This window comes from Sinocyclocheilus grahami, unplaced genomic scaffold, assembly GCF_001515645.1.
Source record: "Sinocyclocheilus grahami isolate Dianchi unplaced genomic scaffold, SAMN03320097.WGS_v1.1 scaffold147.1, whole genome shotgun sequence".
NCBI classification, from domain to species: domain Eukaryota; kingdom Metazoa; phylum Chordata; class Actinopteri; order Cypriniformes; family Cyprinidae; genus Sinocyclocheilus; species Sinocyclocheilus grahami.
The window spans coordinates 731,510-752,489 of NW_015505326.1; the positions used below are offsets into that span (position 1 = coordinate 731,510).

Here is a 20,980-nt window from a genome sequence, read left to right on the forward strand (position 1 = left end):
AAAAAAATTTTTTTTCTTGTCATACTTTCATTATTTTATCCTCCAATCCAAGAAGTGAAAAGACAAAAATCCAGAGAGAGAGAGAGAGAGACAGAGAGAGAGAGAGCGCGAGAGAGACAGAGAGAGAGAGAGAGAGAGAGAGAGAGAGAGAGAGAGAGAGAGAGAGAGAGAGAGAGAGAGAGAGAGAGAGAGAGAGAGACAGAGAGAGAGAGAGCGCGTGAGAGACAGAGAGAGCGAGAGACAGAGACAGAGAGAGAGAGAGAGAGAGAGAGAGAGAGATAGAGAGACAGAGAGAGACAGAGAGAGAGTTGGGCCTGAGGTAGTGCCCGCATATGGTGTTAATCATGCATGCTGTAATGTCTGTGTTTAACCACACTTCAACATATACAAGGAGAGACCGAGAGGCAAGCAGACAAGGAAATCTAGGTCAGAATGATGGCACTTTAGTGATGTTTCTGAGGCTGAGGTTGATTTTCCACTTCACTCAGCAAAGACCCACTGTCAACCCCACGCTCCCCCCTCCTCCTTACATGGCAGCGGTTGGTGGTGCTTTGCCTGCACTATAACTATTTCATCAATTCATGCTGAAATCACATTTTCCTCTCTCCCTATACTTTTATGACTTATTACCTGAGTTAATCAGTTGGGAACTTATTTGAAACAACCAATATCAGAAAGAACTGTTATTGTAAGTTGTCTCTTATAATAAGTGTGTTTGTTTTGTTTGTATAATAACATTTATTAAATAACTATATATATATATATATATATATATATCAATAAATTATACATTTTTTTTATTAGAGTTTAATTTTATTTCAATTTTTACACTTGATTTTATGTATTTTTATTTTTCATTATTATTATTATTAATAATAACTATTATTATCATTACTGAAAAACAATTAAACCTAGGGTATCCACATCACAATGCACACAATGTATAGCGATTACAGTTTAAGTTACAATTAACATAACATAATTAAATACAGCACTATCATTTGTATCTGATAGTGAGGCTTTCTTCAGGTTCTTCACTGTGGGCGTGGATGTGGTCTGCTAAATTACAGATCTAAGGCTTAGTTTATGAATATTAGTTATGTACAGCTGACGTGTGTTAATACGTTCCAATTCCTATTGCTTGCCTTATATATATATTAATTATACACTGTTGACGCTGCATCGCTCCCTTCCAATAGCGAGAGCGTTGCTCATGAAGACCTGCACAGTAGTAGGATTCGAAAATTCGCCGTCGGTCGGATTTCTCTTGCATGTGTGTGTAGTGGAGACCACTGTAACAGCATCAACACACACCACCCTCACCTCCACTCCCGAGATGCCGTCGCCAGGCGTGTTTCCCCGGACAGAGCGGAATTAAGGACACATTTTCGGCCTGCTGGACCGCGGACACCTGAGACGCTCACGGTAAGTTACTGGGGGTCATACGAGCAACTGTTCATTTATAACCGGGATCACTGCACGGCTCCATTTGATTCGCCAGCATACACACTGCTATGTGGTATTTCATTGTTATACAATAAGTGAATAATTTAATGCGAATGGTTGTCTCATCACTTTCACCGGAGAGAGTTATTGATCCTATACACCGGCGCTCATCCCTTTCATCATCATAAGCATATTAGATAGCAGTGTGTTGGGTAATGTCACAGATACAGCTGTCCTCCTGATGCTTTGTAAACGGTGTAGTTCCAGATGAAACACGCTTGATTGGTGTCGATTCTCTTTCATCGTTCGGCTGTCGGGCATGATGTCGCGGCGCTGTCAGTCACCCGGCGGGTTGTTCGATGTGTTGAGCTGGGGTTGATGCTCGGAGATGTTGAGCTGCAGTGGGTCTGTGATGGCTGGTGCTGTGGGGGTGGTTCTGCTCGCCCGGTGCTGATGAAGTCTGCCTCTGTGGCTCTGGATGCACTGCTTACACGGAGCCCATGTTGGTGGAAAACCAACGCGGAATTATGAAATCGTGATTTCCATGCCTTGAAAAGTTGTGGGAATTTCTATTTGTCCTAGTTATGCTCAGCTTCAGAATACTGCAGAATGGGGCTAGTTGTCACTAGGTCTATGTGTGTGTTTTCTCTGTCAGTGGTTTTGTATTTTGGTTTCAGATGCCCCAAACCTTCTTTAAACTGGAATAATTTGTTGTCAATTCTGTCGTCATATCAAAAAAATGTTTGGTATGTTTGCTGTTTTAAAATAGTTGATAATAATAACTTTGTGTGATGGCTGGTGCTGTGGGTGTGGTTCTGCTCGCCCGGTGCTGATGAAGTCTGCCTCTGTGGCTCTGGATGCACTGCTTACACGGAGCCCATGTTGGTGGAAAACCAACGCGGAATTGTGAAATCGTGATTTCCATGCCTTGAAAAGTTGTGGGAATTTCTATTTGTCCTAGTTATGCTCAGCTTCAGAATACTGCAGAATGGGGCTAGTTGTCACTAGGTCTATGTGTGTGTGTTTTCTCTGTCAGTGGTTTTGTATTTTGGTTTCAGATGCCCCAAACCTTCTTTAAACTGGAATCATTTGTTGTCAATTCTGTCATCATGTCATATCAAAAAAATGTTTGGTATGTTTGCTGTTTTAAAATAGTTTTGTGATTGATAATAACTTTGTATTTTTTTCATATTTTTTCATATTATTTTATTTTATTGTAATTTTGGCTAATTTTGGTTTGATTATGTTTGAGCATCAAATACTGGTCTGTAGCCAGTTTGGGACTTGTATGCTTTTGTTGGGTTTCTATAAATAAATATAGTCCAAATCAGGGGAGAAATATGCACAGATCAAGCAAGAAATGTTAGTATGGCTCGCGTATTTTGTCCAGAAGCGACAATTTAAAGTTAAAACACCTTAATGATGGATTTGTTTCTTACAAACACACAGCTTTTCACTTCACAATACGTTAATTGATGGACTGGAGTCGTTTCAGTTACTTGTAGATTATTGTGATGTTTTTATCAGCTGTTTGGACTCTCATTGTGACGGCACCCATTCATTGCAGAGGATCCATTGGTGAGCAAGTAATGTAATGTTAAATTTCTCCAAATCTGTTCAAACGAACTAAAAAACTCATCTACATCTTGGCCTGAGGGTGTGCACATTTTCAGCAAAAATGTTTCATTTTTGAGTGAACTACTTGTTTACGGTTGCATATCATAGTTTTCTCTCTCCAAGAACAAGAACTATAACTGTTGGCTATCAAGTGAACTGACCAGACCAGGACTGGATATTCGAATGAGCAACAGGGGCCCGGGGCCTCTGATTGTCAGGGGCCCCCAAGACATGCAGTGCATGTTACCCACTAGAGCCGCCTCTGCCTAGCATGAGCTATAGATCACTTGAACAGGTACTGCACGCAAGCTGACCAGCCACTGGTTGTTTTTAGTCTTCAGATGTCAGCCTACAACAGCACACATTCCCTTATTGTTTTATACAAATTACAATTGCTGCTTAAAGCAGGATGGCATCTGCTATGGGGGATGTTAGGGGTGAAGGGGACCTCCAAATACAGGTATACAGGGTCCTCATAGGACTATAATACTGCCATGGGAAAGGGTCAACTAAATATTTAAGGAAGATTTTCAAGTACAATTTTTTTTTTGTCATTCAAACCTGTTCTGCATATGTGTAACCTAGATATGTTCTACCACATAGACTGAAATGGTTTAATCTTACTCTAACTTTAAGCAGATAGAGGCTTAATGGAAGGTTTTAACAGAAAGCTTGAACTGTGTTCTCAGGACAAAAGTAATTTGTAAATGTCACATTGGTGCTAATTGTTAAATGTGTTACTTTTATTATGCAATTTACTTTATTTATTTTTTGATAGCCAGAACACTGTTTTAATATTTCGGTATGTTGCCTTTTATATGTTTTAAGGGGGGGGGGGGGGGGGGGGGTTGAAACAATGCTGTTTCATGCATTCAGAGTTGTTTACACTGTTAAAGAGTTGGATTCTCATGCCAAGCATGAACAAAATAAAATAAAAAAAATTTGGACGTATGACGGAGTATTTCTGTGCTAAAAATCTTATTTCCGGGTTCGTACAAGTTTCAGAGAGTTTTTTTTAGATTGTGGCTCTTTATGACGTAAACGAGGGTGGAACTCCTTATATGGGCATTTCTCCCGGAAGAGCGCTCCTGCACGCACATCGACCAGAGCGAGAGCAAGAGCACGGGACTTGCTCGGGAAGAATGTCTCTGAAGTGTGTTTTTGTTTGTAAGGGAAAGATAACTTTGTTCAGCTTCCTAAAGAACCCAACATTATGTAAACAGTGGATGCAGTTTGTTTTTCCGGAGCAGCAACGCAGTTTCACAAGCGTGTTTGTTGACGTTTTATAAACAAGGCCCAGTTCGACGCTGGATTTGCATATCGTTTGATACTGAAGGATGGAGCGGTCCCAGCTATAAAAGATCCTGGTCATGATTCAGAACTGCAGACAGTAAGTGAAACTGCATCAAATGTCTGTTTTGTTGGCATTCGGCGCACAAGTGCTCGTCAATCTTTAGCTCCGCCCACGGTGCGGCTCCAGGAGCTCGTCTTTTTTCAGAGAGAATCGTAAAGCTTTATCTTTCTTTTATAAATGTGATAAAACTAAAGACTTTTTGGAGATATGAAGGATGCAGTACTACTCTATAGGTACTCAAGATTAACATGAGATTGGGTGAAACTGTGTGTGTTATGTCCCCTTTAAATTAAATAAGTACTTGTTCAGTAATTGTAGAAATAAAATGTAATTAAACTGCCTTTTTTTCTTCTTTTGATGTGTTGGCTAATTTATTTACTCTCAGGAAAAAGGTACAATATCAGTCGCTGAGGTGTTAACCTTTCAGAAGTTACTAATATGTACCATTTAGGTAGTGGTCGACCGATATATCGCCAAGGCCAATATATCGGCCGATATTCGCCATTTTTTAAATATCGGCCGATGCGTTCGTGGCGAGACTTTTATTTTGATTGTACCATTTAGGTAGTGGTCGACCGATATATCGCCAAGGCCAATATATCGGCCGATATTTGCCATTTTTTAAATATCGGCCGATGCGTTCGTGGCGAGACTTTTATTTTGACGGCGCTGAGAACGGCAGCACCTGAGCACACAGTGCTCACATTCTCCCTCTTGTTCGCTGTCGTCGTTAACAGTTCTGTCCACGGGCAGAAGTCTGTCTAATAATCAGATAGAACTGTTAAACAAAGGAATTAAAATGTATGCAAAAAAGTATTATAACGATTGCTTATATATTGTTAGTAATAGAAAGGTAAATATGATAATACTTTATCGTTTGCCATCAGCATTCAGCAAATACGCATTTATATAATTTATACAAATCTTTGAATGACTAATGAACATCTAATTTCAAAAACCTTGCAAACTTAGTCAAATCCAGCTGTGAGATCTTATGAAGTGTGCATGTGTATCCTGCATGATCGCGTGTACTCTGCGTGAAGGTCGGTCCGTGTGAATTGAATACGGACAGGAGGACAGTTCAGCTTCATTGAGACGCGCGATCGACAAACTTCAAACTCGTAATTTCATTTCAAACTTGGCTTTATTTGAAAAAATGTGATTCCCAATGCACACAAACTTCCCAGAATACTGAGTGCCCTGTTAGTTACAGTGTTTACTTCCTTTTTAATGATATTTTTATTAAATATTTGTTTATTTGTGAAAAATACTTTGTCATTTAAAGTATAAGCATGTTTATTTTACACATTTATTTTTTTAATTCATTTCCAAATTATTTCAAATTTCTTAAATATTAAATAAAATAAATACAATTATATCGGCTTTATATCGGCCACCCTGCTTTCCAAGATATCGGCATCGGCTGTCAAAAAAACCAATATCGGTCGACCACTACATTTAGGTACTAATATTCACTTTTTAGGGGTAAATAATGTACAAAGATGTATTTTTGAAGAGGTAATGCCCCAGTGATTGCTTTTGTCCTCTTTTTTCTGAGAGTGTACAATGCTGTAATAAATAAAGTATAAATATGATGTTATGGTATTACCCTGGAATTTTTGTCTGGTTAATTTAACATTCAAATGTGGTTGACCTGGTTGATTATGTCTGACTGTCAAATGCAGGTCTGTAGCCAGTGCTGGACTTACTGTTGTGCTTGTTGGGTTTCTTTACGGATCCTTATTTGATTACATTTTGTTGGGTGGCTTCAATAAGATCCCAGACATTGCACATTACTGTCACAACTCTCCTTGCCAAATACACTGTAGCATTTAGATTGGCAACACAACTGTTACGCCCTAACAGAACTTTCCTTAGTGATTGAAACCTGTTCTGCATCTGTATAGAGCTCTTTTACCACATAGACTGAATGTTTTTAATCTGCTTACTCTAACTCTAAACTGAGAAAGGTTTAAAGCATATCTCCATAGCACAGACTTGTATGGTCACATGCATTCACTCATGACCAGCGAGCAGCTTCATTAATTTGAATATGCTGAGATAACACACTGCTGTTTCATTCCCCAGCCGTGTAGATTACAACTTTATGTAAGTTCTTAAGATATCAGGGCATTAAAAGTTTCAAAGGTCAGCAGAAATGTTGGAACAAGGTAGACTTGTAATCGTTTTCGTTCCGTGTCCTCTGGTAGTGGTTTACTTCAGTGAGTTTGGTTTGTTTTCCTAGGGTGGGACATTTGTAAACTTCTTAAGAGTACATTTGTTTGCATATGCACTATTGGCCTGTATGGAAACAATGTACTGTATGTGGCCCCAAAATGTATTTAAAGGGGTCATATGATGCTGCTAAAAAGAACAGTATTTTGTGTTTTTGGTGTAATGAAATGTTTATGCAGTTTAAAGTAAAAAAAACTGCGAGTTTTGTGATCGTGGAGCCCACGCATAGCGGCCGCCGTGAGGCATCCTAAGCGACATAGATTCCTAATGAACGAGAAAATACAAAGTAAAGAGTTAATTAGAATAATCGAATGTAAGAATAATCAGAGACCGACAAACAACCAATGTGCCTTTCAACCTAAATTAGAATTCAGATACTAAAATGGAGTCAGATCGAGTTAAACCTAAATTGAATAACTCTGCGCGCTGAAAAGACCGAACACGCAAGAGACCTTCATCCGCCACTGGATACCTTCCTTGGGCCAGGTGCGCGGACCTTACAGTACAATGACATTTTCATGTGTGTCTTAAAGGTGACCTATTATGCCTCTTTCTACTGTACAAGTCTCAGGTGTCCCCAGAATGTGTCTGTGAAGTTTCAGCTCAAAATACCCAGGGGCCATCTTATATCTGCCAGTTTTATTTTAGTATTACTGACATACCATTACAGTTTTTATTCATATTTTTTAGTTAGCTTTTAATTGTATATTTTGTTGTAATTTTGTTATGTGCTTTTATCATTTGTATTATTTTTCAAATAATAATATTTAGGTATATTTTGTTTTTATTTCAATTTAAAGTTTTTATTTTAGTTCAGATGTAGTTTTTATTTATTTATTTACAGTCAGTCATTTTAGTGCTTCAACTTCAGCTTATTTCAGTTAGTTACCAAGGCAACATTTCAGTTTTTTATAGTTTAATTTTACAAATTTTAAGTTGTTTAATTTGATCTAATAATTATTTTATTTCAGCTTTTTTCAATGAACAAAATGTTTTTAATAACGTTAGTTTTAGTTAACAATAATAACCCTGCACTGTCTGAAATACAAGCTTTAAATACCGTATTTGCGAGCACCTCTCTCTTCTCGCTCTGATTTTTTTAAGATAAAGACTTTGGAATCTTCCTGTATTTGACTCTTAGCTACTTAATAGTGCAAAATGTGATAAAGTGGCTTTATGTTTATTTTTTTCTTTGCAGTTTTTATAGGGATCTTGACTTTGATGTTTCTCATAAACTTGCAATATCTGCAGACTGTAAACTCTTGTGACTGGCTGGACATCTGGGAGCCAAATGTGTGTGTGTGTGTGTGTGTGTGTGTCTGGAGGATATATTTAGCAAATGTTCATGATTTTATAAACCCCTGGTTTGCTGTCATTTTGCTTAAGGAAAAATTACATTTTGGAACAGATGACGTAATTGTGAAATGTCATTAATGGTTAAAACTAAGCACTAATTTTCTCCAAGAAGCTGAACTACAATCCAGATCCAGATGTGTTTCAGTGTGTTGTAGACCATATAACAAGTCACCGGTAGTTTTGGTTCTTGCTGTTTTATGCTATTTTCTCCAAAGCTTTGCTGTTGTTCATTCTCAGATAAGAGAGATTTGGAGTCTCAATCTCTGTGTTAGAGAGCAGTAAAGCTTTTGTGTGTGTTTGTACTCTTGAAGTAGCTAGATTTTTGTTTTCATGTGACAAACAGGTCAAGGTAAACTTGTGTGTCTGGAGGATATATTTAGCAAATGTTCATGATTTTATAAACCCCTGGTTTGCTGTCATTTTGCTTAAGGAAAAATTACATTTTGGAACAGATGACGTAATTGTGAAATGTCATTAATGGTTAAAACTAAGCACTAATTTTCTCCAAGAAGCTGAACTACAATCCAGATCCAGATGTGTTTCAGTGTGTTGTAGACCATATAACAAGTCACCGGTAGTTTTGGTTCTTGCTGTTTTATGCTATTTTCTCCAAAGCTTTGCTGTTGTTCATTCTCAGATAAGAGAGATTTTGGAGTCTCAATCTCTGTGTTAGAGAGCAGTAAAGCTTTTGTGTGTGTTTGTACTCTTGAAGTAGCTAGATTTTTGTTTTCATGTGACAAACAGGTCAAGGTAAACTACTTAATTTAAGGTTAATTAAGTTGTATGGCTTATTCTTTTATAGCGCAATGGTTTATAAAGGAATTTAAAAAGCTCTCCTAACCTGATGCTCTGTGTCTGGCATTTATTTTTATTTATTTGTATTTTTTTGATGCAGTGCTAGTACTTACGGCTCAGCAATAAGATTAACAATAAGTCTTGGAGATTTGGGCAAGTGCATTGTCATTGTCAGTGTCATGCAGTGTCTTGCATTCATTAATGTGTTTTTATGTCTTGCAAACTGAATTTTTTTTTTCCTGTGTAGTAAACAGTGTTGATGCAAATATTGCTTTTTGAAATATGTAACCAAGTTGAATTTATTTACAGTAGCTCAATGTGTTTATGAATTTATAGTGGTCATAAAGTTACAATTCAATATTGTTTAAATATGATTACAAAAAAACAAACAAACAATATAAAAAATGCAATCAAAATTATTCAACTCCCTTGATCTGCAACATGTTTTTCTGCAAACAACAAAATTCTATGAAAACAATTAAACCAAGGTCTCAGTAAACTGTTATAGAACATGTCTTAATACACACTCAAATGATCTGAGAACATTTGGGAAGGTAAAGTTGATGAAACAAAATCAGATTGGTTCTAAACTTCCATGTGCATAATTATTCATAATTATACATTTTGTTCAGAATCTTTTATTCTTTATAACCTCCCGTAAACGCTGCCTGTAAGTGCTTAGAAGCCTTTGTCCCTTCTCTTCTGCAATCTTGGCCCATTCCTCACTTGAAAAAGCCTCCAGATCACTGATAATTTCATTACCACTGCTTTATTTAAATTCCACCAAATATTTTAAATACGATTTAAATCTGAAGACTGAACAGGCCACTCAAGAGCATTCTAGAACCGTTCCCTGAACCAAGAATAATTGGATTTGGATGTATACTTTGGGATGGCTGTCCTGCAGGAAAGTCCATTGATCATCAAGCTTCAGTCTCTGCACCAAAGACATCACAATCATTGCCAAAATGGCCTGATACTTCAAAGACTCCATGATTTTCTTTATACAGTCAAGATTTCCACTTCCTGCAACAGCACAACACGCATAATTATTCATAATTATACATTTTGTTCAGAATCTTTTATTCTTTATAACCTCCCGTAAACGCTGCCTGTAAGTGCTTAGAAGCCTTTGTCCCTTCTCTTCTGCAATCTTGGCCCATTCCTCACTTGAAAAAGCCTCCAGATCACTGATAATTTCATTACCACTGCTTTATTTAAATTCCACCAAATATTTTAAATACGATTTAAATCTGAAGACTGAACAGGCCACTCAAGAGCATTCTAGAACCGTTCCCTGAACCAAGAATAATTGGATTTGGATGTATACTTTGGGATGGCTGTCCTGCAGGAAAGTCCATTGATCATCAAGCTTCAGTCTCTGCACCAAAGACATCACAATCAATGCCAAAATGGCCTGATACTTCAAAGACTCCATGATTTTCTTTATACAGTCAAGATTTCCACTTCCTGCAACAGCACAACACCCATAACAAGAACGGTCCAACTCCGTGTTTGACTATGGAAATGGTGTTCTTCTGCTTATAAGCTTTGCGATTCTTGCAGGCATACCGCTGATCTATGGGTCAAAAGTTTCAGTTGGGTCACATCATTGCATAACACATTCTTCCAGAACTCCAGAGGTCTATCGAAAATTAATTCTAGCATATTCAAGCCAGCCTTGTATGTGCTTCTTGGTCAAAAGTTGCATGCATTTGGCGAGGTGTCCTGACATGAAGGCCATGCTCATTTAGTGTTCTTCTTATACTCTACATTGAAATGTTGCTTCCTCCTTTCATCAGGTCATCGTTGCAAGTCTTTGTCAGTAAACTGATTTTTTTTTTTACAGTTGCTCTGTATGAGCAAACATTTTATTCCTCCTGCTAATATTGTGCTTTTTCTTTAACACCCTCAAAGGTTTTCTGGTACAACAGCTTTTAAAGTTATGCATAAGGCTGCTAGCTCTGTCTCTAGGAACCTTTAGTTTCTTCTTGTAGCCACAGACTGTATAATTTAATAAAACAATTTATTCTCTATAGTTTTTGGTAAAGCTCTTTTGACTTGCCCGTATTTGCCTCTCAACTTCAGCTCATTCATGGGCTAAATTTATGTTTTGTCATAGAGTTTCCAAAGGCTTACTCGTGTTTTAACACAATTTTGTGACTTAACATACAAACAAGTGACTTAAAAACAGCAATGTTGAATAATTATGACATAGCTGTATTACAAAAAAAATAAAAAATCCAGTAATTCAAAAATATTACATTATATATTGCCATTATAACATTTAATATACCATAAAATTGGTATGGATGCACAAAAAATGGATCTTCAGAAAAGCTTACATTTGAAAATTATTACAATGCATAATTGTGTAAACATTTTGATTGCAAGTGTATATGTTGTATGCATTATATACTGTATATGTCAATCAGAAAAAAAATGATACAAAAGCTGTTGCAGGGTGGTAAATCTTTTTGGCCTAAAGGGTGTGTATTAGTACCTTATTATATAAATGGTACATATTCGTTCCTTTTGAAAGATGGGGGCAGTTAAAACAATAGCAGGGCATTCTGAACTATGGGCCTAACTGGAAATATAGCAGAAAAGAAACTGTTGAGCCCAACAATATCAAACCATAGACAATATATGGCAGATTTAAAAAGTCACTAGCACAAAAGCAGGTGGCTGACTTGATCAACTGCACATTACCTGTGTTCCTGATTTGAAAGAGTTCTGCTCACCAAGCTTACTCTGAGCTTCATAGTTTGATTAGTGATACTGGACAGGCTGATTAATTTGTTCATATTTAGCCATTTAATGTTGATCAGGTGAAGGTGTCTTCTGATAATTGTGCTGGATTATTTACAATAATTAAAAGAAGTAATCAGTTAATCTAGTGCTAGTTTCAGAATGTATTGCACATTTTCTGTATTACAATATTGTGTAGTAAATTGTAAGTAATTGTAAATGTAAGGAAAATAAGTGTTAAAATACAGCTGCAAGCACCGATGATCCCGGTGGCTTCAAGAAAACAATGTACAGCAGTCAAATGCATTTAACCCTCTGGCAGTCTGGTTGTTGAGTTACAGCAATGAAAGGGTTACACACAGAAATGGAAGGATATATACAACTTTAATGATCTGTAAGAATGTTTTAAATGATTATAATGATCTATAAGCATTTGTGAAACAATTATATAAAACTATATTATTGACAGTACAGTACATATTAGCTGATTCTATGCATGTATTTATCATTTGTACGGATAGAAACAGACAGAAAAAGGATTAGGCATAAATTATTTCTTATGCTATGACTCCATCTAGTCCATCCAGCTTTAGTATTACAGTCTTCATCCATCAGTTGAAATTTATATGATAGTTTATAGTTCTTGCTTATGTAAAAAGTTTTGAGTAGTTTGAACAATGCATTTTAAAGATAAAAAAGACAATATATGTTTTCGTTTTTGCTGTTACTTTAATAAATCGCTATGGCAACACCGTTTGAGATATCCAAAAATACATTCTTACATACTTAAAATACGTAATAAAAAATAAAAATATGTTTTACGTGTTTTTGCGTCATATAGACAAAGTTTGGTGTGAATTGTATGATTACAACTGGAGTAGTATATAGGAGTAAAATATTAAAGTTTGAAGTGTAGCCAGGGCAACAGTATTTAAGATATCAAGATTTCCTTCACAGTTTTACATCTGCCATGTTTTGACATTATTCTAATGAATTTTGAAGCAAATGGAGTGAAAATAAGAGGGTGATAATTAAGGGTGCAACGGTTCTCGGTAAAAAAATCAAACCGTACCGTTCTCCACACACGGTTCAGCATGCACTAGGACCGCGGTTCAGCTTAAATCTGACAATGCATCTGTAATATGGTTTGTAAGAGTTCGGCTAATGCATGTTTCTGTTGATGGATACAAATTCTGGCTTCCCAATACATTACAACAAGAGCGATGAGAGAGAAAAAACAATACGTGGACAAACCAGTCACTCTTTGTTCAGTGTTGTATGTTAGAATAACTGTCATTTATGCCGTCATCACGTGATGAGACCTGAACTGCACACGTTGCTATCTGTGTTTAGACTAACACGTAATGGTTTTTATACTGTACAGACCGTACATTCTATTGCCCTACACCAACCCTACCCCTAAACCTACCCCTTACAGGAAACTTTGTGCTATTTCAGATTTTCAATACACTCCATTCTGTGTGATTTAGAAGCGTTTTGAAAAGTGGGGACATGGGTTAATGTCCTGAAAAGTCACCTTCTCCTTGCAATACCTATGTCATACCTTTGTCATTATACAAATGTATGTCCTCATTTGTCACAAAAACGCGCACACACACACACACACACACACACACACACAAACAACAACAACAGCAGCAACAACAACAATAAAAAGTGGTTGGTTGACCACTATTTTGGCCATATAGTGATTGTTGCATTTATTGTCACGTAAAACCATAAGACACCACTAGATGGAGGCACAAACATGCAAAATATGTCTGAGCCAAATTCCAGTGAACAAATCAGTAGCCCCTCACTGCAGAACACAAGATCCAGGGGGCGTGGTTGGATCCACATCTAGGGGGTGGAGACGGGTAGGTTTAGGTATATGTAAGGTGGGAGGAGTTGGATCTGGATCCAACCACGCCCCCTGGATCTTGTTTTCTGCAGTGAGGACCATCTCGAACAAATGGCACATGTGAGTTTTCAGATCCGTATGTGTAAGATATGTCAGTGTTGACTGTAGTTTGTGTGCATGTGTAAGGGGAACACCCTTGCTACTGAGTGGAACAACTGTGTGTGCAGTCACTTTGGATGCTGAACTCACAGACCGACTCTTTCTGTTTCCAGCAGGAGAAGAGGAAGATGCCAGTGACGGTGTGGTCGATTTCCAGTGTTACAAAAGGTTTAGAGTGAGATTTGACTGTGGATTTGACTGGTGAATCAGCATTTGCGCAGGATGGCTGCAACTACGCCCACATCAGCCCCGCCTCCCAAAAAGAGCAGAGGAAAACAGGAAATAGAAACTCTACAGGCAGCCAATGAAGAACTGAGGAGCCGATTGAGTGACTTGCAAAATGAACTGCAACAGGAAAGAGGCAAGGTACGCCCATCTACTGCATGGCTTTGTTCACATTACACCCAATCTGATTTTGTGCACTAGTAGTACTTCAAATCCTAAAAGTATATTTAAAAAAAAAATTCTTGGAGATAATATAATATTAATAACATAAAACGGCCATTTAAGTGTACTTAAAGATACACTTTCATGGCACTTAAGTACACTTTTAAAAGGTGCACTTTGTAATCATGCCAAATTGAAAGTTTTTCTTTTACATTGCATTTTAAACCATATGTTTTAATAATCTTTTGTCTTGCTTTAAAGAAATACATTAACTTGATTAGAATTGTATTGTAATGCTATTCAATAATACATTTCTAGTCAACATATTTTAAAATTCAATTGAAACTAAACCGCAACTTCATCATTACCAAATGTGTAATTACAAATATATTTAAATGCATGACATACACAATTCAATAGAAATAACAATAAAGTATATTTTAGTTTAACATAAATGCTTGTTAGTACATTTAGCAGAACACTTTAACCGTACAAGACAGTAGAAGTAATTATGACATTTCATATAAAGATGTACTTAAGTCATACTTAAGTGGGTCCAAATAGCAATATGCAATTACAGTAAATGTGCAAAATCATTAAAAGAATATGTGCAAGTGCAGACTTTTTTTTTTAAAGAGGAACTGTCTCCATTATTATGCTGCAGTTGATGAAATCGGATCAGTTTTTTTTTCAGACAGAGTTGTTAGTATCCAGTACATCAGTTGCCATATTAATGACATAAGTATCAGTACAATACCAGGAGGCACAAGTTATGATTTGTGAAAAGAGAGGACTGGAAAACTGGACATTTGTGCTCTTCTCATGTTTATTTATGACATCTCAGTGTGATCCAGAAAACATAATCCGGAGCTATTAATGTTTTTCAGACATGTAAGCATTCATAATCGCTCACAAATTCATGAATCCCAAAATATCCCAAAATATCCCAAAATCCATCACCAATCTGAGCAGTTCTTTGTGCCAGTGATTGCTTCATGGCCATAATGAGTAGAAGAGATAACATGCCACACCCTCTGGAAGCGTCAAACAATGGGACAGCTTAACATTGCTGGAAAACCAGGATAGATGTGGCAGTTTATGGGAATTATTTCACATAATCAAATGATGCAAACATGGTTTTAGACCTGGTAAAATAAATCAAATCAAACAATGTTTTTTATACGGGGCTTAAATGCAAAACTAGTTTAATTCTTTCTAGCTCATTGCTTGCTCACTATGTTTTGTCCCTCTCTCTAAACCATTATAAAACCCTGAAGGTTATAAAATATTGATGTAATATGAAGACATTTGCTAATGGTGGAAACAGAGTCTGGAGAATATGTGCCAAGTGCCAAAGAGCTAGGCACAAATCCGGTCAGTAAATTTAGAGGATGGAGGTCTGCGAGAATAATGGACTGTTCAATATACGTTTTCTAATTTTGCCCTACTCTATACAAGTCAAGTTAATTTTACAACACAATGGTAATTCAAAGTGCTATTCATTTGAAAATCATTAGTTTGAAGCACCTTCATAAACACTTCAATCTATCTGGCTGAGTTTGATTCGAATGAAAGGGGTGCTGTAGATCTGAAGTAATCTGATTGATAGGAAACAAAAATAAGCATGTGAATGCTTAAATAAGTCTGCCTTCCAGTGACATCGAGGTGGCTTTCTTCACTTCTCAGCGCGACGACTGGACACTGCTCATGTGCTGATGTTTTGTTCAGAATACATGTAATGCACATGTAAAAGAAAATGTGAATCAGATTTCAGTCTAGGGTTCATATAAATGGAACTTTCAGAATCTGGAATCGGATTGGACTCATTTGGATATATGAAAAGTGGTGCAAGCTTGCCAACTAAGGTGTAGTAAGAGCATAGGGAAAAACAGTGTTTTCAGTCTGGACTTGAATCTGGCTGCCTTTGGGGCATATCTGACTTCTGGAAGCTTATTCCAGCTGCAGACACTCGATCCTGATGATCTGAGAGGTCTATCAGGTTACTTTACTATGCAATGTATGTACAGTAAGGCAAAGGCTCTAAAATATTTCAGGTTAACACATTAATTTAAAGTGACAGTTACACATGCTATATGCGTGTACCATAGTAATGATGATAAATTATAGGATTATATCAAGTAACTAATTCGAAACCAAACTGTAACCCTATAGAAAGTGCATGTAGTTAATTAATATCACTCAGTACTTATTTGCGTAGTTAGACTGTTTCAATGACACCTTAAAATAAAGTATAACCTATTTCAGCCTGTTCATCGAGAGTATATATCTGTGTAAATAATTTGGACAGAATATTATTTTGTCTTTTTTGAGACATTTACATGTTAAAAACTATAATTGTTTAAATCCATTAATGCCAAAAATTGAGCAAAGATTCACCCAAGGAATCCCAATAAACATTTTTTTTAAAAAATACATTATTTTAATAATACCTTAGTAATCAGATTGAAGAAGTAAATGGGAATTTGTTGGTAAACTTGTGACATTATGAGAACCTTAATGTGAATGCCAATGTTCGCCTTGGTTGGTGTCAGTGTATACACCTTGTCTCTCAATTTGTAGGTGGGCAAATTACGGGAACGTTTGCAAGAGTTACGGGCCCAACGAGAGACTGAGCAGCACAAGCACTCGGTCGCTCTCACTGAACTCCGCGTCAAGCTCCATGAGGAGAAGCAGCGAGAGGTGGCAGCCACACGAGAGAGCCTGTCTCGGCAACACGAGACCGAGCTGGCCCGGGCGGCAAGACTCCGCGAGACAGAACTGTCCCGGCTTCAGGCGCTGGTGTGTATTTTACGGGACGGAGCCAGCAGCGAGCTACGCAATGCCCTGAAGGAGGAGGCACGAGAGGAGGCCCGCAGGAGCTACGAGGCAGAGAAACTCAGGCTCACGCAGGAGCTGCAGGAGGCGAAGACGTTGCGGCGGCAGGCAGAGGAGGCGCTGTCCAATGCTGTGCAGGCCGACAGAGCCAAAGCTGCCGATCTCAGGGTGGCCCATCAAGCTCATCAGGAAGAGATTCATAGAATCAAACGCGAGAGCGAGAGAGAAATCCGGAGACTGGTAAGAAGGATGGAAGGAGTTATTTAAAAAAAGTTCAGGTGAATGCCACCACATAGAATTGTAAAAACAATGGCTGATAGTTCCGCTCCAGTCTCATGCCATTGGTTGAATCAGTGTGGTTGCTCCGGATCAAACAAACAAAGACACAGTGGGGAACCAACCTACAAATGTTTATACTTACATACTTATACAGTTGTCTCTGCGTATTAAGCTTGAATAGAAGAGAAAATATTGACATTGGCATCACCTTTCAAATATCAGCTGAAGTTGATATTAATGTATAACAGCCCTCAAAATAAAAAAAACTCATTCTTTATATCAATCAGTCACAAATAGTGTTTCATATGACAAAGAACAAATAGACAGGATTTAAGTTTTTTTTTGCACCGATTTGATTTTAGCGCCCTTATAATTAAAGACACCGGATCAGTGTTCAGTACATCATCAAATTATTGGCCAGACCAAAAGCTTATTTTTTTGATATACATACATTTTTTAAACAGTTTATGTATAATACCATTCAAAGGGTGGGGTCAGTAAGTTTTTTTTAAATGGTTTTGTTTATTGTGAAATATTATTACAATTTTAAATATCTGTTTGCTATTTGAAATGATTTCAAAATGTAATTTATTCCTGTAATGGCAAAGCTGAATTTGCAGCTTTCAGCTTCATAACATCAGTCTTCAGCGTCACATATCATTATAATATGTTGATTTGGTGCTCAAGAAACATTTCTTATGATATCAATGTTGAAAAGAGTTGTGCTGTTTCATATTTTTGTGGAGACTGTGATACCCTTTTTTCAGGATTCCTTGATGAATAAAAAGTTCAAAATAACAGCATTTATTTGAAATAGAAATATTTTGTAACATTGTAAATGTCTTTACTGGCCCAAACCCTTTCAAGTTTTTATATATTTATATATGCATTAGTAGGAATTACCTCAATGCTATTTTTGCTATTAGTACAGTAGGTAGACCTGAAGGAAGGACATTTTGTGAATTGGACCACAAAAAACATGAACTCAAAAGTGTGTTTATGTCAGATGGACGAGTTGAAGAGCAGAGATCGTGTGGTGCAGTCACTGGAAAAAGAGCTGGGTGTGCAGGCGGGACAGACACAGCGTCTACTGCTGCAGAAGGAGGAATCAGAGCGGCATTATGGGAGTCCGAAGAGAGAGGTGGCGCCATTCCTCGGGGAAAACACAGACTCCGTCAATAACCAGGTTTGTTCAGTTCTACGATCAGAAACATCTGACAAAAAGCTTTTATATCATCAGGACCATTAACATTCATTAGAGCTGGACTAACATGGCGAGAACTTTTTCCTGCATGATGAACTTTGCCATCACACAATAAAGTATGTTTATCCACTCATAGGACGCGGATGAGAGGGATGTACGGAGGTTTCAGCTGAAGATCGCTGAGCTGCAGGCAGTCATCAGGAAACTAGAGGACAGAAACACCCTGCTGTCAGATGAGAGAAATGAACTGGTACATACACATACACTCTCAACAAACTAAAGGAATTTAGGAATTTATCTAATAAGATCTTATCTGAATCATACACTGTAAAATATCCTGTTAAAGGGATAGTTCACCCAAAAATGTGACATCCACGTGACACAGCTTACACAGAATAGTATATCCTGTTTACGTGCAGTGGATATTCTCCAAAATGGCACCAGGGTGACGCGGAGGGGACAAATTATTGAATAAAGTCGTTATTTTTGTTTTCTTTGCGTACAAAAAGTATTCTTGTAGCTTTGTAAAATCACGGTTGAACCCCTGATGTCACATGGATTATTTTACCGATCTCCTTGCTATGTTTCTGGACCTTGATCGTGGTAATTACATTGCTGTCTATGGGAGGGTCAGAGAGCTCTCAGAATTCATCAAAAATATCTTAATTTGTGTTCCGAAGATGAACGGAGGTCTTACAGGTTTAGAACGACATGTGAGTGAGTAATTAATGACAGAATTTTAATTTTTGGGTGAACTAACCCTTTATATTTAGAGTTCAAAATGGCAGCTGTTATTGCCAAAAATTCAGTGAAAAAATTACCGTGACAATGTTTCAGTAATAGGATGGAATATTGGGGCCTGTATGTATATTTTACAATTTATAACCGAATATTTCATTAAGTGATATAATGTTAATATACCAAGCTACTCGAACTACCAAAATACTTTGCAAAATGTACCGATAACCAGGTGGTACAATAGAAAGCCACATGATGAATGCATCACAAATGGCCTGATCATAAACATGGCTGTATATCCGATGCGCAGGGTGATGCAGACAAAGCACCATCAGGGTAACACATTATACTAAAATAATGCAATAATCATTAACTAAAAAACACAAAGCTTTACTGTTAACGTAAATATAAAGAAACAAAACGTAAAATATAATCATATGTGGTGTGTCACAAAGGGAACTTTCTTGTGTGACCTCTGGGAATGTCCCTTTACCCTTTTTTCACAGTAAATTATATGGTAATTATATTAATTTTTTAATTTTTTCTTCTAAAAAACATACATTTGACAATACTTTGCAGTAAAATTACATGTGATGTTAAACCGTTTACAGTTTTTCAACAGTTTTTTAACTGTAATAGTGAAAGATTATTGGGAACAATGTTTTAAATCTGTGATTTTCAACTGGTTTCGCTTCATGACCCAGATTATATATCATGTACCAAACCTGCATTTAATGTATTATACTGTATATATTATTTAACCTGCATCTTCTCCTCTGTTAATTTATCATAATGATGAATGATTATACGGTTAGTTGTATTTTATTGTTTGCATTTGGCATTATCATTTTCACTGCTGACCTCTCACCCACTAAAGCCACTGTTCTCAAAAGATTTATATTTTGTGTTGTAAAAATCTGTAAGATAATTTTCATAAGATCCTTATGGAAATCCCAATTGTAGTTTAGCACAAATGTCTTGCATTCTGTATGTAGATCAGTCTCTCTCTGTCATACAGCTGAAACGAGTGCGAGAAACAGATGCAGAGATAAAGCCTCTTATGGAGAAGAATAAACGGCTGAATAAAAAGAATGAAGAGCTGCAGCAGACTCTACAGCGCATGGAGGACAAACTGAAGACACTCAGTAGAGAGAACGCAGAACAGGTTTGTTGTTAAAGGGAAAACGGAAAATTATGGGAAATAATGTAGGACAGGACATGATTTTAATAATCATGTCCTAGCTGTTGTTACATTATCAGAAAGGAAACTTTGTCTCCGAAGGCAAGGCAAGTTTATTTATATAGCACATTTCATGCACAATGGTAATTCAAAGTGTTTTACATAAAAGGAATTAAAATAATCATAATAAATAATCACAACAATAAAACAAGGAAATTAAAAACTTTTAAAATAATCTAAAATTGATTTAAAATGAATTAAAACAGTTAAGAATAGAAAAAGATTATACATAAAATGCAGTGCAATCAGTTCGAGCACTGTGCTACGTCCGAACTGATTGCACTGTATTGCACAGTGCACTTGCACAGATTGCACTGTATTAAATACACAGCTAAACATATTGAGTTTTGAGTCTGGATTTAAATGTGGCTAATGTTTTAGCACATCTGATCTCTTCTGGAAGCTGATTCCAACTGCGGGCGGCATAATAACTAAAAGCAGATTCCCCTTGTTTTGTGTGAACCCTTGGTATTTTTAACTGATCCTAATGATCTGAGTGGTCTGTTAGGTTTATATTCAGTGAGCATATCTGCAATGTATTTAGGTCCTAGGCCATTGAGGGATTTATAAACGAGTAAAAGTACTTTAAAATCAATCCTAAATGTAACTGAAAGCCAGTGTAAGGACCTCAGGACTGGTGTGATATGCTCAGATTTTCTGGTTCTAGTCAGAATTCTGGCAGCAGCGTTCTGGATGAGCTGCAGCTGTCTAATGGTCTTCTTG

The 20,980-nt window shown here is 37.0% G+C and overlaps 1 protein-coding gene across 1 annotated transcript in view; it reads left to right on the forward strand.

Annotated features, from left to right (window-relative positions):
* The first annotated feature begins 1,270 nt into the window (after positions 1-1,270).
* The window catches only part of LOC107591888 (janus kinase and microtubule-interacting protein 1-like), a 22,467-nt gene continuing 2,757 nt past the window's right edge, over positions 1,271-20,980 (forward strand). The window contains exons 1-6 of the mRNA XM_016281169.1: positions 1,271-1,425; positions 13,688-13,940; positions 16,542-17,036; positions 18,082-18,261; positions 18,416-18,529; positions 20,036-20,182. Of these exons, the coding sequence (XP_016136655.1) occupies positions 13,797-13,940; positions 16,542-17,036; positions 18,082-18,261; positions 18,416-18,529; positions 20,036-20,182 (1,080 nt within the window). The 5' untranslated portion in view covers positions 1,271-1,425; positions 13,688-13,796. The remainder of the gene's footprint in view (positions 1,426-13,687; positions 13,941-16,541; positions 17,037-18,081; positions 18,262-18,415; positions 18,530-20,035; positions 20,183-20,980) is intronic.